Source organism: Plectropomus leopardus, chromosome 6, assembly GCF_026936395.1.
Source record: "Plectropomus leopardus strain MGB_pleo_1.0 chromosome 6, ASM2693639v1, whole genome shotgun sequence".
Lineage (NCBI taxonomy): Eukaryota > Metazoa > Chordata > Actinopteri > Perciformes > Serranidae > Plectropomus > Plectropomus leopardus.
Window position 1 is genome coordinate 25,374,626 of NC_142181.1, and position 17,916 is coordinate 25,392,541.

A 17,916-nucleotide genomic window follows, 5' to 3' on the forward strand; every position below is an offset into this window, starting at 1 on the left:
AGGACAACTTTCTTTACTCATGAAAAATCAGCACTGTGGAAATATTTTGAATCTTGGAGAAAATATGGTTCCACAGACAGAGCACATGCCATATGTAAACAGTGCTGTTATGAGATAAAGCAAGTGCATGCAGGCTGAAATTCAACCGTGCACTTCTGTTGACCGATGCAACGACTTGAACCAATGGTGAATGAGAAACAGTATAGATAACACATGTAATATGTTAAGCTATGAAGACAAATCCATTAGCCGCTAAGCTTGTTACTGCAGTGTAAACGAGTTTTAGCTTATTATGTGTGACTAGCAAAAAAAAAAAAAACAACTGCTTTGTCTTTGAGAAAATGGCTGTTATTACTGAACTGAATTTTTAACTTTTGTTTAATGATCCTGCTTACCACCCTCTGCTTCACCAACCTCACCCATTACCCTTTGCCTCACCAATCCCTTCCACCCTGGACCGCCATTCCTCACCTCCCTTTCTCATATTCATTAAACCCTTTGTTTGTTCACCCCAAACCTGTCTGTGTCTGCTCTTGGGTCCACCTCACACACACATGGTGTATACACACCGTCACACTCAGCCTGCTGCCCCTACGACCCAGCCCCGGATAAGCAATTGAAAATGGATGGATGGAACAGCTACTGTGTGACATGAGGAGGCCTGACAGTGTTTAATATCTAGATAAATCTCCCAAACACAGTTCACTCGCCACTCACTGTGTGATCATATGTGAAAACTGTATGCCCCTAAGTATCACAGGAAAAGTGTTGAAGAGATGAAAAAGAGCAGTGTGTACAAGAAACAGCAGCCACACTCGTGGGCCCTCTCCAGCTGAGACCTCTTAACAAGTTGAGGAAGATAAGATATAGATGCCAAGTCTCTCCGAATAGTATCACTCTGCAGAAGATTCAACACAGAGCGGCTTTCAATCTCAGCACACTGAATGGCATTCAGGACAAGGCAACTTTCTCAGAGCAGTTCTCTTTTGAGCACTTACATCAGAAACACATCACTGGGCCAAGGCAAGGCATAAACGAGATGACACAGAAAAACCTTCACAGACTCAAAAATAGATGTGTTTCCACAGTGCTCTGGTTACACAGTTCTATTTATAGCCTCAAGAAAAGCAAGCAGTCACTAAATCTTGTGTTTAGTTAATGGCGGATAAAAGGAGCACTCGGTGGATGGCGATGTGACCTTGATTGTTCCACTCTGCATGGCTCAGAGGCATCAAGTAATTGTGTGTGTCTGCCGGCTTCAGTGCCTCAAGGTGAAAGTGTGGGAGTATTTAAAGTTTTCAGGTCACGGATTGTTCACACAGTCCACAGCGCTAAAGCTCTAAGACATAAGCAGTTAGAGATAACTGCATTCTCCTTTTGAATGAATGCAAAACCATTGCAGAAAAACGGTATCTGCTCTTTGTGTGTGTGTGTGTGTGTGTGTGTGTGTGTGTGTGTGTGTGTGTGTGTGTGTGTGGGTGAGTGTGTTTCAGAGAATGAAAGACACCTTGGAGACAATATTGCAGGTTGTGTAATACCTGGAGTCCAAGCCAAAGTGCTTTGTTAAAATATTCATGAATTTGTTCCCATAAAGTTTGAATAGGAGCTTTGAAAAGTTAACTGCATAGCCATAAATCCACAGTTCTGTCAGCAAAGTAAACTAGGGCAAAAGTTTATTTATACAAAATAAACCGCCAAATAATTCATTACCCTCAGTTTGACATGTGTCCTCCTTCTGAGCCATTTCTCTCTCGGGCTGGAGGGCGAGAACGGAGCAGAATCCAGATTGTCTGCTTCCTGAGTCTTCACACAGTCACATCGCATGAGCTGTCGATAAACACATGAGCATGTCAAAGCAGGCACTTCCACACACAAAGCATTTGACAACACATCCTAGTCTCACCTACGCACCTCCTGCACATTGATGCAGTTAATAATGATAATATCTAACTACAATGGAAGGAGTCTGTGTCTGTCTTTCCTTCAGTTTTCTCAATAAGGTTGAGGCTCTTCATACTTGGCAGCTGTATTTCTATTTTCAGTGTTGAGTGTGAGATTTTGAGATCGGTGCATATTTCTTGGTATGTGCGTCATGTAGACACTGTGTAGTGTAATGACCCCTATTAACTGTTCAACTTATTCTCATACAACAGTTAATATGATATATGACAAATTAGCACCCCATGAATGGCGTCATTACATTATGCAGCTGACGTGAAGTTCAGTACTCAAGGCCTCATTCACAGAAGGACTGTGCTGCTTTTGTGGCAACTAAACGTGTGCAAATAATAGAAAAATATAGTGTGCAATCCACAACCCACACACAAAGGGTGAAATATAAACCGCACTGCCAAGCAAATAGCGTCCTGGGTGTGCCTTATCCCATTTGCATTTATGTAAATTAGGTAATATTCAAACATTGGGCGCATATTGCCCCTTCCTATGCAAATAAGCCTCATTGCAAATATCCTCTAATTCACAATGACCAGCGCTAATGGCCACAGGCAGTTACAGAGGTGCTATTTAATGCCATTGAGACTTGTGTATAAAGCAGGCATAATTTCTCTTTCTTTAAAGCTTGTGAACTTTGAATGATATTGAACTGATATTGAGTGATGTTATGGGCAAAGCTTATATCAGAGTGAAACAGTTCAGATGGAGTTTAGGATTCATCCATAAGGGCTGCCTTTTTACAAACAACTTCATTAACCTGGGATCTGTGTGTCACAGCCGACCTGTGTGGATGTGAAGAAGAAAACAGAACATTAATTACCATCAAATCCTGTCCGATCCTCTTAATGAAGCAACCATGGCATCGTGCGTAAAAAAAAAAGTAAAGGGCCTTTGTGCTAATTTTGGGGACACATGTATGGTGTCAGCTGCTGTGAGATGATGGAGCAAGCTGCAACAAACAGCCAACTGTGGACAACAAACAAGACTGATGCTTTCTGCAAAATTTTGTGCTCTCTGCAGTTTCCATCAAGTACCAATCTGTGTTCTGATATATGGAGAAAAGCCTGAAACACTGGAAAAAGATCTGCTTTTTCAATTAAATGCAAAAGGAGGGCAAATTGCACTCAGCTGCCAAACTTTGTGGCCGTGTTAGCACCGGCATATAATTAGAGCAGATTCTTTTGTGGATAGGGTGCTAAAACAGGGCAGATTGGCGCTGCTAATTCTGTGCAAGTCATGGTGCTACTAGCTGGTGCAATCCATTCATTGTGGATCTGACCCTTAGTATAAAGTACCATCGCCTAGGTTTAGGCAAGTAGAGTTACAGAGGTTAAGTTAAAGTAAACAAATTTATGGAGGTTAAGTTTAGGCAAGTGCAGTTTCACAGGTTAGGTTTGGGAGAAGAAACATAAAAAGTTAATTTGGTTTCAAACAGGACACAAACACTGGTCTTCTGGGTAAAAGTCCTGTGTTTGTTTGACCCCTCTACCACCCCTTCCTGCCTTGTACCACAGACTTCTGCTCTTTACACTCCTTCCTTCTTTACTTCCAGCATATTGATCATGTGATTACAGCCTTCACGATTACGTGGGTTACACACAAACTACACACTGGCTTATGATTATGTGGGATACATACAAATTGTGGTGCATCACTTTTCGTAGGTATACATACTTAGACTTAGACGACTTTATTGATCCCCGGAAGGAAATTTAGTGCAGTAAATGCAGTAAATGAGAATAGCCTGAATTGTTACAATGCCAAAGGGCATGCTGGATAGAGCTTGCTCTCTGTCCCTTCCTCCAGTACATTTAAGAACCGACGGAGGAAGAGACTTTTTAGAATGAGACTTTTTAGACTAACATTTTAGAATGATTTTTTGGCGCGTACAACATACTCTAGCGTTGCTACAGGATGCAGCTATGTGTTGGTAGGCATGGCTTTGAGAACAGCAGAATTATTGTTGTAAATATCAACAATAAGAAAGAGTGAGAAAGCGCAGCTGGTACTAGTGTGTTGATATATATATATATATATATATATATATATATATATATATATATATATATATATCTTCATTATCAGTATGTATCAGTAAATCAATATTTCTTAAGTCATTACTTGGCAGGTATACTGCTCAGGACTGTAGTCCTGCTGGAGGTAACCAGCAGGTGACCCGCAAAACAGGTGTTTTAAGGGTGGTATTTGTCTTATTATTCTTGGGTTTGGTTCTGGGTGAAACAAAGAGCATGCAGGTTGGATTGTGGGTGTTTAATGATAGTTTTATTGACATAAAATGAGAACAATAATTTGATTTCACTAAATTTTTTAATATTTAAATCCTCTGATTACTGACTTTGTGCGTCGGCTCTGTCTTCTTGGCCAGCTGGAATATTAAGGCAGCTTCAATGAGGTACGCTACTGACAGGCATGTTAGCTGTAAAAATGTGCTGCTTAATGTTATGACAATAAGCACACCAATTAAATCAATTAAAAATGTAATTCCTGAATTAGCTTCATTTTAAAATATATCATTTTAATTTCACATGTATGAAACGTCCCAAAAGGATCACCTTAAATTTGCTAATCTACCTATTTAACTGAATTATTTGGTTATTATAGCGTAGCACCCCCCTCAGTGATTAGGGCCAAGACAATAGTTTGGGTAAGGCTTAGGAAGGGGGAAACGCATGTTGTCTAGCAAACAGATTTTGACGCAATGGTTTGGGAGCAGGTCTTGAAAATCAGACCTTTGTATCCAAGGAAGTGGTTTGGGTGAGCAGTTTTTGAAAAAAGGTGCAGGCAACAGTTACATTTAGGGATCATATATCATTACTGAAATTAAAAGCTCTTGTGAGGAGAGCAGATTAAGAGCAAAGGGGTGATTTGGAGTACTCGAATACAGCTACCCTACTTGAAAGAAGCGATGCATTTAATTACTGACTTTTGGTTGTAGAAAGACTCCATGTTTTATAACACTGGAAGTCTTCTACTTATTCAATTGATCGATCAATCAATCAATCAATCAGTCTTAATTTGTATAGCACTTGTCATACAAATGAACTGTAACACAAAGTGCTTCTTACAATATAACCAATACCCGCCCCTAAACACACACACACACACCCAAAAACACACAAGCACACAAGTAGTATGTGAATAAAAAAAATACACAAAATTGAGCTTGAACTGTGAGACTCGTACATCATTCAGCTTTAACAAATTATTTTCTATACAGCCCTTAAATTTCATGATGATCCCTTAATATGATTCGGTATCGAGTGGAGTTGAAAACCACTGAACCAAAATAATGATCTTTAGGTTTATTAGCTTCCTGATGGTGTCAATAGCACTCCTTTCCTCTGATGTGCTGTCCTTATTCCCCTCACGTTTTCCAACAAGAAGACGTGCTGCGGCAGACAGTGGAAGGATGAAAAAAATCTCTTTTTTTTCCTCTCTGGGAGCTTTGCTTTCTAATGATCAAGTTGAAAGACTGCCGGTGTTTCCAGGAGCTTTTAACAGGACATGACGTGACATACACTTGTATTATTTATTTATTCTTTTTGTCCTGCTCTTTGTCGGTGTCTGAGTATTAAGGAACCCGCTTGTTTTTACCACAGGTGCCCTAATACACACTAAACATGAATGTAATCATGTGATGATTTTCATGAGCAGCTCAGTAGATGGTAACATGGTCACAGATAAAAGTTAAATTCCCACTTAGAGAGATATCTATACGCACTATACGCGATACTGTATGACTCTTCTGATCAAAGGTTGGGTCCATATGACAAAAGAGAGTCGATGATAGAGACATGAAAATGGCTGGACAGGTGAGAAAGCACTTGCAGACCTTTAAAATCATAAAAAGACATGGCACACACATTTAATTCCTGAATCTTGCAGATTCTAGTCATGCCCTTTAACATTTACATATAGACCAACCGGAAATCACAAAATCCTGGTTTGATCTGTTATATAATAAAAAATGTTGGATAAATGGCTCCCACATGTCTGAGGCTTAGCTGTGAGGTGTGAGATGAATCCTAAACATCTACACACAAGATTAAGTGTGCAGACTGTTGATAGTGATCTTTCCTTGGTTTTGCAGAGCACCGCACAGTCCACATAATCTTGACGATCACTCGTAAAGGCTAAATCAAAGTAAAAATGTGCCTTTATATCACTAGTTCCCAACTGAGGGTCCTGGTCCCCACTAGAGCTCACCAAAGCTTAATTGGGGGATGGCTTTTAGCTAGGATTTTCATTTGTTTCTGTAAAGAGGACTAAATTGAATTTATATTATCAGAGGTTAGATAATCATTCAAGATATAAAGTCTCATATAGATAAAATCTCACAGGATAAGGGCACAGTGAAGACCTGAACACAATCTATACATACAGTCTTTAATCTGCCAAACAGCCTCATCCTGCAGTGAAAATAACCAAAGAGCTAATAGGACAATGACCAAGCAGTAGGGTGAGAACACTAAATTTGTAAAAAAAAAAAAAAAAAAAAAAAAACCAAAAAAACCAACTTAATCCAAATTGCTTGTTTTTAACAAACGTCCTACAGTTAATGTCCCTTAAGGAAAAAGGTTAGGAATCACTGATTTAAATCATGTTGTGTCCTCTGAACCATAGATCAACATGTTGTGACTCAGCACTGTAGCTCAACATACTGTAAGATGTCTTGAAACAATATTTGTAGTTAAAATATTTGGGTAAGTCTCCATAAACATAGCTGGCTCTGTCCACAGTTAGATGCCATAAAGGGGTGTTAATGACATTCCTGGCTTGCAGCCAGACTTCTGGTTACAATATATTCAGGGTTTCATCAGTGCAGAAGGAGCCTTTGAGCAGCTAAGCAGCATCATGTATGCTGTGTTGTTTGTGAGGCAAGAAGAAATTATTAAATGGAAACAGCTGTTGCACAAGTAACGACATTAAAAACATTGCTGAGTCACATTTCACTGCCCAAACCTGAAAAGTCCGTCAGGAAGCAGCATCTAAAACATGACTTATGTTAAAGAACAAGAGTAGCAGTACTGGTTTGGACTTTCTGGTGGCCATTAATTGGTCCGATGTCACCTACAAGCAATTGTTTATCAGAACAAACTAAACTGACATGTGGAGATCATCAAGGGTCAATCCTGAGACCCCTTTTAGTAAACCAAAACTTGCTTCCATTAACTGAATTTTTATTATGGTTAGATTTGCACAACAAATTTATATTTTGTCACTTTATTTTTATATCATGAATTTTTCCTGTGATGGTCTTTTAGCCTGTTTTTGCCCAGTCCTGTTTCCTTAAGGTAAGAATCATTGCAAAAATCACATGTACGTTTTGCTCTAAGGATCTTGACTCATAAATTCACACTGTCATTTTCTCCTGTGTAGATTATTTTGGTTTGCACATGCCTCAAGCTGCTCTAAATCGTTTACAATTGGTTCAAAACACAGCTGCAAGCTCTTAAGTAGAACTAGCCTTCTGTCACACATTTTACGGTTCTTGCATCACTCCATTTGCTTTCTGTAAAATTCGTAATAATCTATGAGGCACTGCATGACCTTGGCCCCAGTTACATTTCTGATGTTGTTCCTTTTTCTTCTCAACAACTCAGATCCTCAGATCTTCGGCTTTTATCCATCCCCCGCTCCAGTTGCAAAACAAAAGCTGATTTGCAAATTTGCTTCTTTAGCTCCAACCCTCTGGAATCCCCCCCCCCAATATATCAGATTTGCTGAATCTTTGAACTGTTTTGAGCAGCAATGAATTAATTAATTAATTAATTTAGAAAGAAGAGAATTTTTGTAAGATTAATAAGACCTGGGATGGTTTATATTTTGTTATTGTTACATGTTTTTTTCTAGTATTTAAGGATATTGTCATTTATTATTTTGGTTATTATTGGTAGAATTGTGTCACATGGATATGGGAGGTGACATTCATAATCTATCTGAGCATGTGCTTTTTACCTGTGTTGGGTTAATAGGGGAGAGGGTGAGCAGGCCGCCGCATTTTTGTTGACCATACTTTCTTTGTTTGCTGCAGTTATTTTGATTATAAGTTTCTGCATGCTTCATTAAGTTGATCCTTTTTCATTGATACATTTATTGAACATATTTTTGGAATTTTTTAGTTTGTATCCTGTAGTCGCTACACCATCTTTATTGGCAAGCCTTTCCATGGATGACCTTCACGTGTCTTATGTGTATGTAGCAGCAGAGCCGTGCCCCCGGGAACAGCTGAAACAGATATATTGTAATTTATGTTTCTTGATTCATTTCATTCGTTTGAGTGAAACACTAAGTAACTGTGTTTTTAAAAAATGTTGTATAAATAAAGCTTTACTTACTTTGTACACCACTTTATGTGTTACTGTGCTATGGTGAGCGAATGTCATAAACAATTGCTAAAAAGTCTGTCTTTTTATGTTAAGACAAGTGCAGATTATTCAACTCCGTGCACCACTACGTTGTCACTGCTGTATGTGATCTTGTGCTGTTGTCCCTTTTCCCAGGTGTACTGCACTGCCTAACGAGGTGCATCACTCAGTGAAGTGCACCTGGCCTGAGAAGGAGGTAATTAATAGCTCCTGTGCCAGCAGCAGAGGAAACAGGCCTCTGGTGTGGAGGCAGCTGGTCATGCACATTTCATTGTCTTGTTTGCATGTCTTATGTAAATAATTCCCATGGATTTTATTGTTTTTAAGGTGTCTTATGTAGTTGACTTGTGGTGAAGTGCTGTCCAACTCGTAGGACTCCCCCAAGGATGAAGCGTAACACTATCCTGCAACAAATGCCAACACAAGTTTCTAAAACGAAAGCAGTTTATATTAAAGCAACAAAAATAGACAACACTGTTTCCAACTTAACGCCTCTGTCTAGTGCCTCCACTTTCGACCTCCTACAGCTTTCTTGTTGGTGATTTTGTTCTGCTGTATAGAATCACACAGTTCAAAACATTTTAGCAAGAACTAAATGGATGATGCAGTGATAGCAAGTGGATTCCTGCTGCTGCCATTGAGTTCTAACAGCAAAGAAGCAAACAAACCCAGAGGTTGCGGGCTTGGAACAGACAACAATTTTTACATCTAAGAAGACAAGATGCATTTGCAGACTTATGGCCTTAACAAGACACTGGGGATGTGCCATATGTTGCCAGATACCAGTCAGCAGAGACTAATGGCCCTGAAGGAATACAATGCTGATTTTCAACCAGCTTTGTATCAAAACAATGTTGGAAGTACAGTATGTGTAGATGAACTGTGGTAAACTTCGCTCCATCTAACCAGCACCTAGATATCCCTCTCCCGTCCCCCGAGGGACAAAAATACATCATCCAGCAGAGTTTCACTGGCTCTCGGGCTGTTGCTCAATCTCAATGCTGTATTTCCACATTTCATATTGCCTGCCACCCATACCACCAACGGAGACAAAAAGAGTGGAGAGCTGGATAAAAAGACTTACCCACCTCTCTCTTGTTCTCTCTCTCTCTCTCTCATAAACTCGGAATGAAATCTGACCAAATGATAAAACTAGGCAGTGCTGATCAAATATAAATTAAGATTGTGTTACTGCACTGCTTATTTCTTGCCTAAAATGTTTTCAGAAATGTATTTTCATGTCCTGTTCAGCTGCGATAGCTCGAGGGTGTGAGCAGGAAGTGGGCACCATTCTGCTTCCTGCACAGTGAATACAAAGGCTGGAAAAACAGAGATCAAACAGTAAAACCAAGATTCTATTACTGTGTTGCCTTTTTCTCGCCTCACATGTTTTAACAAACATGCTTTAGCTTAACTGTGATTCCAGATTGTTTGTCATAAACAGGCTGCCATTGTGTCACAGGGATGACGTTTGCATTACTCACTTACCCCACTCACCAGTGGAAGCGTTTATTAGTTTGGTACAACGCAGTGCATTCCTGTAGTTTTTGGTTTTCTACCTCTTGAGCAAAAGTGAATGCCACAACCTTTTTTCTCTTTTCCTCTTTTTCTATAGTCATGTAGCACCAGTTTCAAAAGCATTTGCGTCTTTTTACTGTAGAGACAGCCTAGTTTTATGTGAGGATCCTCTTGATATCAGTGAAATACTTCTTTAAGATGATGCTAGTTGCCTACTGTTATTGAGAAGTATGCTAATTAAGCACAGAGTAAGCATTTAATGGTTTCAGCGTGCTAAGTTATAAATACATTCTTTGTATTTGTGTACTAATTACTGAGAAAATGTTTTTCCCAGTCTGTAAAACGTCCTGGGGGTATAAACTGCCTATTAGCCGCATAACTGTCTATCTCACCTGCCGAAGAACAAAGGCTGCTACGTCTGTGGACTCCCAGTAGGAGGCGTGAAAAAGGTGAGGCAGAGCCACTGTTGGGAAAGCCGTCAGCACATCAGGGCAGTACAAAGCGTAATCCAGCCTCTTGGAGCCCCACCAGCTGCTGGAAACTGAAACACACACACACAGATATGCAAGCTTAGATGTGGAAATCAGAGGTCAACTTAAGAGCTGTGAAACCTCCTGAACCTGAATTCATCTGCTGGAGATAATTGAATAAATGAGACAGGACAACTTAGCTTCCCTCCCACTCACTGTTAGCAATGGTGTTTCCCAGCTGGCCCATGGAGCAAATCGAGATTTCACTTTCCACACTGGTTACGCTGGCTCTACGGCCTCCGTCTTCTCCTCCACCTCTTCCTTCAGTCTTCGTCTCAGGGGACATCTGTGAAGCCGGACCTCCAGGGGTCTGCTCACCTTCCAAAAACACGTTTGAATGGCCTTGGATGCTCTCCACTGGGGAGGGTGAAAGGTAGAGCCAAAGGGAAAAGACAAGGACAAAAAGAAAGGGAAGAGAAGAGGAAATGCTTTGATCGCACAACAATGGACTGGCCTCGATCTTTAAATCAATGCTGTTATTTTTCCAAATAAGGTAGCCTCTTGCTGTGTATTGACTTGCTTTGTGTTTTATCACAAAAATTCCAAAGAAAAGCACGAAGTAGGAGTACAATGACAGAAACTGCTTTTGCTCCTCATGGAGTTGAATCCCACTGTATTGACTCTGAAAGACCAAAAAAGCATCTTGCTCTTGGCTTCTGCTGACAAGTAGATTGATATTATCAGACTGGGTTCCTCTATGCCATCGGCATGTCTCAGTTCAGCTCTTTCCTACTTGTTTGGCAATAAAATTGTATAATAGGAAAATGAACATTTTCCCTGGAGGCCTGGTTTACCAGACATCATGGATCTACTTGTTATTCCCTGAGACGCAGAGCCAAGAAGAAGCATATTTCAACAATGATTGAATCTTTAGAGAGACAAGTGTCTACCAGCTCACTTCAACAGCACATTTATCTTTAACCTTACAACACAACCTGGAGACAAAGGAGTCTCAAACTGAATCTATTCAACTTCCACCAAACAGCATAGCTGAACAACAGGAAGCTCAACAACATAGCAATGAGGGTTGTCTCTTCCTTTGAGAACACTCCAACACTGTTTTCCTTTTTTTACCTATATTATGAAACTAAAAATGTTTTTTCCAGCACGACTCTAGAGGGTACTCTTTATCCTGCTACCCAGGCCTCGCATGTTGCTGTGCAGCTATTATGACACTGGATAGGATTTGACTTCTGTCTGAAGTAGCCTCTACTACACCTCTGTACTTCACAGCATGCTACAGATGACACAGTGCTGAACATGTATAGGCAACATAGGCAGCCCCCTATGGCACTACATAATTTTGTATAGAAAAAAAAAAATCAAACATAAGGAAAAGGAGACTACCAGTCAGTCTGTTATAAGGAAACATCCTCTAGTCATGGCAGTACAGTTTACCTCAAAGCTGTAGTCGGTAACTTTTATAAGAAATAGCTACTTTCATATCTCTCACTACTTTCAAACAGCACCAAATAAGACAGATAATCTGTGAAAAAAAAATCATATTCCTCTGCCTACTCTATTGCTTTGTAGCATTTCTAATGGCCTTATCGCACATGAATGGGAGCAATCAATCAGAGCCAAGAAGACAATCAATTATATCAATCACTGCTTGTGAACTGCCGTCAAACTGTCAAGCAGCTCTGACCAAATATGAATCAAGATTTTGTTACTGGATTGCCCATTTTTTCACAGATTATCTATCTGAGGTACTTCTTTCAAAACATATTGACAAAAATATGAGTTATTTTCATATGAACAACTGTATTTTCAACATTAGTGATGAGTGATCATCACAGTCGCAACATTCATAGAGAGCACTGACTGACTAAATGTCGAGAGCATCGAGAGAAAAAGCCATGTGGGATGCTGTAATAAGAATGAAAAAAATCTAGTTGAAAAATGGGGGGGGGGGTAGTATGCAGTATTATTTTATTGTTTCTTATTTATTTTATTTCTTTGTTAAGCTAAGTTGTTTATTTTTGTTCTTTTTCAAAATAAGCTATAGTTGGAAATACAATAAATATGAATGATAATAATATATTCCTTTTTTGGGGGCATAGGGCACCCAATGTGCTGGATCAAGCACTGTACAGATGAACCTGTTAACCTCAGCAGCAACATATTAACCAATGTAATCTGCATTTGTTCATATGTCACAAACAAGACTCTTTTTGCAGATGACCCCATTGTATATATGTCATTTTCTCACTCCTATTTACTGTAAAATGTATCAATTCATGGGGATGTCTTTGGATGTGACGGAGTGAAGCTGGGAAAGGGAGCAGTGCGGCTGAGGAGAGCTGACATAAAATGAAAGCAAGCGTGCCTGCTTGCTTGCAAATGTTAACCACAACACATCATGTCTGGGTTGAGGAAGATCTCACTTCCTCTCTGGAGAGAACAGATTCTCCTAACAGTTTCCTTTGACACCATTTTTTTCAGATCACACCAGACACAAACATTAGCATTACAGACGTTACCTCCACAGTGGGCGATGTGTATGCCTGCATATATTCAATATTTTTGGCTGGGCGTGAGTCTATATGTCCATGTATCAAATTATCACCCAGAATAGTCAGTTTTTGTGTCACAAAAAATCCAGTTACTGGCAGATTAACCCTTTCTCCACCACCTGTTGGAATGGTTATAAATAAACCATCGAATGCAGCCACATGTAGCCTGTTTATTCTGTGATGGATGGGAAAAACTCACAGCAGAATACAGATTACAAGCCGTTCTCTCAGATGTGAGGCAGAATCAGGTGTGGTTAATAAATCTGGACTGTTACAATGATGAAGATGATGGAATCTGACACACTGTGATTGAATCAATGATGCTCATTTTCTGTCTGAGGTGTTTACTTCTGAGGAGCAGAAAATATTTTGTTGGTTGGGAGGATGTGGAGTTGTTTAATTTACATTTCTTTAAATCAGGTCAAAAATATGGCTTTTTTACTGTATTTGATATTGGTTGGATACGATGAATAACTGCATAATTTCTTTACCTTAGTCACATGTTTAAATCACTTGGGTTCAATCCTAGTATTAGATATAAACATGGGTGACTTTTATATTAATGTGTCTTAAAAATTTACTCAGACAAGAGGGCACACAGTGTAATTACAAATGTTATAACTGGGAGAAAGACTTTTACATAATTGATGATTTTGCCTATTTTGCCATCAAAGCCTGAATGACCATCAAGAGCACGAGGGACGCTCGCCTCCTCTTCTTACTGTGAATCCACAGTGTGATACATTTTCGCATCAATTTCATCATTTATCATTATTAGAGAATGAATTCTGCTGCCAGTTTTGTATTATCCAACTCTGCACCAGCATTGAGTGACAGGACTTGGAGTTGAACTGATTTGTTCAGGAGGTGACATGAATCAACACTGGGGCTAAAATGAAAAATAGTGACACAAAGAAAGGTTTTTCAGTGACTTCCACTTGTCAAGGAAAAACCCAGTTGCTGTCACTAATTTACACAAAGCATGAAAAGAATTTGTGTGACACTGAAGTGTGGCTGAAAATATGGTCAATTAATCATCATTTGTAATGAAAGAAACATTTGCCAGCTCCAGCCTTAAAATTCAAGCATTTGCTGTTTAAAAAAACACAATTTCAAATAGAGCTGTTAGTTGACTGATCAATGCATGATCAACATTAAATTAATTCAGCAACTATTTTGGTTTATTATCTGAATATTTTTTTAAGTAAAAATGGAAAACAATTGTTGGTACAACTTCACACATGTAAACATTTGTTGCTTTCTCGTCTTAACTGTAAACTCAGCATCTGTGGGTTTTTGACTGCTAGTCCGACAAAACAAATGATGACTTCACTTTGGGCTACAGGATATTGTGATGGATATTTTTGACTATTTTTTGTTTTATAGACTAAAAAATGAATTGAAAAACTAACCTGCAGATTTATTGATTTTAAAAAATCTTTATTTGGTCAGTTAGTTAGTTTCTAATAGCGCTTCTTTTAGTTAGGAAGACATTGTAACCAAAAATCTCAAAGCAGAAGCAATGAAATTAAATAGCTAGTTTCAACCTGTCTGAAGCACCTTTGGCTCTGGAAAATTCAATCTGTTGTCATCCTGACAAATCATCACATCTCTTGGCATCTCATAGCAACGCTGCAGCACAGCTGAATCAAACAGAAACACATGGTTATTGTTGTCGGTCTCAACGGTCGCAGTTTAGTTTAGGCAATAAAAAGTACATGGTAAGTTTTGGTATAAAGATCATGGATTGGGTTAAAATAAATATGCTGTAACGAAATGTCACATAAATAAATCACGAGTGAAGTCGCATGACAACCAGACATGAATAAGAAAAAGTTAAATTAAAACAACGTTGACTTTTGGACTCACACTGGACACAGCATCAAGTACTGTGGGATTGGGTTTTCACTAAAGTTAGTTGAAAGGTGCAGCTCATATAGACACCAAAGGCTGTCTTCTGCGTCAAAATTACACACCAAGGAGCATGACAAAGCGGGAGTATGAGAGTGACGCCCTGGGAATGAGAATGGGCTCGAAAATTGTGATTGGCTTTTTTTTAAAATTTATCATTTGAACATTTCACAATGTTATATAAACCATGAACAATAAACCATTATTTTCAAAAATTAATCATAAAATAAATTGAAGGTATTTGCAGTTATTTGAAATCTGACTGTATCCTTCAATTTTGATTTATTAGGATGTGATTGGCAGATAATACTTTGGTAGCAGACCACAAATGTTTTTTAATTTTTTTACAGATGCTTCAGACAGAGAGAGATAAGTTTACAGTAAGTGCTTCTTCTATTGAGTAGGTATCCCATGTTGCGGTAAAGTGGTAAAATATTTGAATTCTTGCATGCTTTGGGTTTATGAAATATCTTGGAGGATTTTTACGAGATAAGGCAGGTTTTTAGAAATTACTGGGTTGGAAACTGATGGTGAAAGACAAGCATCCACAGCAGAATACCAATTAATTCCTTCTTGAGTACCACAGAATCAGATGTGGTTTTAATAATTTTACAAAAATCCCCTGTTTGGACATCCTCACTGTATGTACAGTGTACTGTTTGCAGCGATTTCAGCAATTATGCCTTCTCTGAGGCTTCAAAGAAAAGTGAAGAGAATCCATGCAAACACACAAACATGTCCCTGCACACACAAAGACCCACACTACAATCCGTTATCAATAATAAGCCCTGCCTCACACCTCTCTTATTCACTTTCAGTACAGAACATTAGCACAATTCTTTCTTTTTTTCATGGTACAATAGCAGAGAGCAGCAGAGAGGGAGGAAGAGATTGTTCTGACAAAGAAAGGTCCACTGACTGTGACGTACTCTCTGAACCACACATAACATTTCAAAAGATGTGAGCAGGGGAAGAAGCAGAGAGAGAGGGAAGCATCAAGAAACTGCCAGGGCGAGCAGTAGAGATGGGCCTACGTGGTAACAAAGACACAGAGGTGAGCACAAGCATGTGTGTGTTTAAACAGTAAATCAGATGGAGTTAACAAATACTGTAATCACACACGTAAATGGGGGGGGGGGGCAACAAAGGTTTTGGCACGAGGCAGGAGAGGGTGACACAGTTAATGACAGCAGTAAAAGGAAGTATGAACAGAGAATTCATAAGGTGAGGGCGGATGATTGCACTGTGGCCTTGAAACGCATTTGTGACTAAAAGAGACTTTTAGCTTAGCCCCCTCCCCTGCAGTCCTCGCCATGCTCTCAGCCTCAACGCACACTTGCGTCCTATTAGGGAGTAATGTCATGGCTAGTGAAAGATACACCACCATCTATACATTACAGCACCATTAGCCATGTGATCAATGCTAATAGAAATGACTATAATTCCATGTTTGTTTGCTGTCTTTGGACACACAGCTGGAAATCAACTGGAAGAAGCTTGCTTTTTCTTTATTAACTGCATTCATCATATTAAAAGCTCCACGGTTGACGGGTGCTGATGTCAAAGTCATACCCACAGGAATATGATTTGATTGGCTTTCCATGCCTTCATAAACACTGATTACCAAATTACAGAGCAGAAAACGGCTGATGTGTGCCGCTGTTTCTTGTGTGTGTGTGTGTGTGAGTGTGTTTGCGGGTCTGCCTGTGTGCACCTGTCTTTGGTTTTTAATCTAACACATTATTTGACAGAATCCAAGCCCGATCAATGGAACGGTCATGCAGACCCATAATTAAAAACTCAGTATAGCTGCAAGCCTATACGCCGCTGTGTGTCTGCCTTTACACTCCATCACCTTTATCTGCACCACTGGCTCTCTGGGGCATCGGGCATCCCGTTTTGGTGACTGTCTGAGCATGATTAAATTAATAAATCACAGCTTGGGCACCCTGTTTACAGGAGGGGAAACACAGTGTTATTCAATATCATGTGTCATTCTTTGTTTCCAGCTTGTGCGAGACACGCTCTGCAAACAAATCCAGCTTGTGAAAAGTACAATGATTTAAAGTGGTGAGTGAATGAGTTAGTTAGCAACGCACATTTCAGAGGGGAATACATAACATTAATGGCTTCATCTGTCTGTAAAAGTGATGGGTATTGGCATTCAAACATGCTTTCCATTACGCAAATGTCCAATACTGTCCCTTTTAACGTGTAATCCCCTCTACCACTTCACGAAAGTGTCCTGTACAGGACTATGTATTTAACTGTTTGTTCTACTTTGTAGTTATTGCAACCCTGACCTTCACAAATACAAATGTTTATCACATTCTATTCTAGCAAAGTTAAAACCGCCTGCTCCTGCAAGATTTACTTTGGGTATTAAGGGACCTGTTGGATCACAATCCCGATGCGGTTCTCTACTTCACATTGCCTCAGACACAGTATTTAATTTTTTTGTTTTTTTTTCTACTTCTTTTTTTAACTTTGTGCAAATAGAGCATATTTATGTGCAAAAGTATTTTTTTAACAGGGATCTTTAAGATCAAGTGAGTAGGATTTAATGGGCATCTATTGTCAGAAATGGTGAATATTCATAACTATGTCTTCATTAGTTTAGAATCACCCAAAAATAAGAATCATGTTTTCATTACCTTAAAATAAGCTGTTTATATCTATATACAGAGTGGCCCCTCTTTCAGAGTCAGCCATGTTGTTTCTACAGTAGCCTGGAATGTTCAAATCCAACACTGACTCAAGATAGGGTCATTCATTCTTCAGCCGTTTTATCGTCTACACGCTTGGCACATGGGTAAAGTTTCAGTTCTGCAACCGAACCGTTAAATGCCACTAAATCCTCAACTATGGAGCTTTAAGAAAAGTTTGAGAACACTTCATGCTTTAAGTCTTGCTTTCTGCATTTTGAACTGTGCTAATTTGACCTTTAGTTTAACATGACAGCATTCAGTTCAAACTCGTGAAATATTTCAGATGTAACAGGAATTTTACTTGGTTACAAGTGTTACCAGATGTACAGTAATTATCCTATTTAAACCTGTGTGACAACTCATTCCCAAAAACCCAAAATGCAGAATATTT

At 39.2% G+C, this 17,916-nt stretch overlaps 1 protein-coding gene across 1 annotated transcript in view; it reads right to left on the bottom strand.

The window, feature by feature from the left end:
• The window catches only part of pitpnm3 (PITPNM family member 3), a 116,848-nt gene that overhangs the window by 8,611 nt on the left and 90,321 nt on the right, over nt 1–17,916 (bottom strand). The window contains exons 12-14 of the mRNA XM_088079076.1: nt 10,547–10,747; nt 10,253–10,401; nt 1,711–1,827 (exon numbers count right to left, since the gene is read on the bottom strand). Coding sequence (XP_087935202.1) covers nt 1,711–1,827; nt 10,253–10,401; nt 10,547–10,747 — 467 coding nt within the window. The remainder of the gene's footprint in view (nt 1–1,710; nt 1,828–10,252; nt 10,402–10,546; nt 10,748–17,916) is intronic.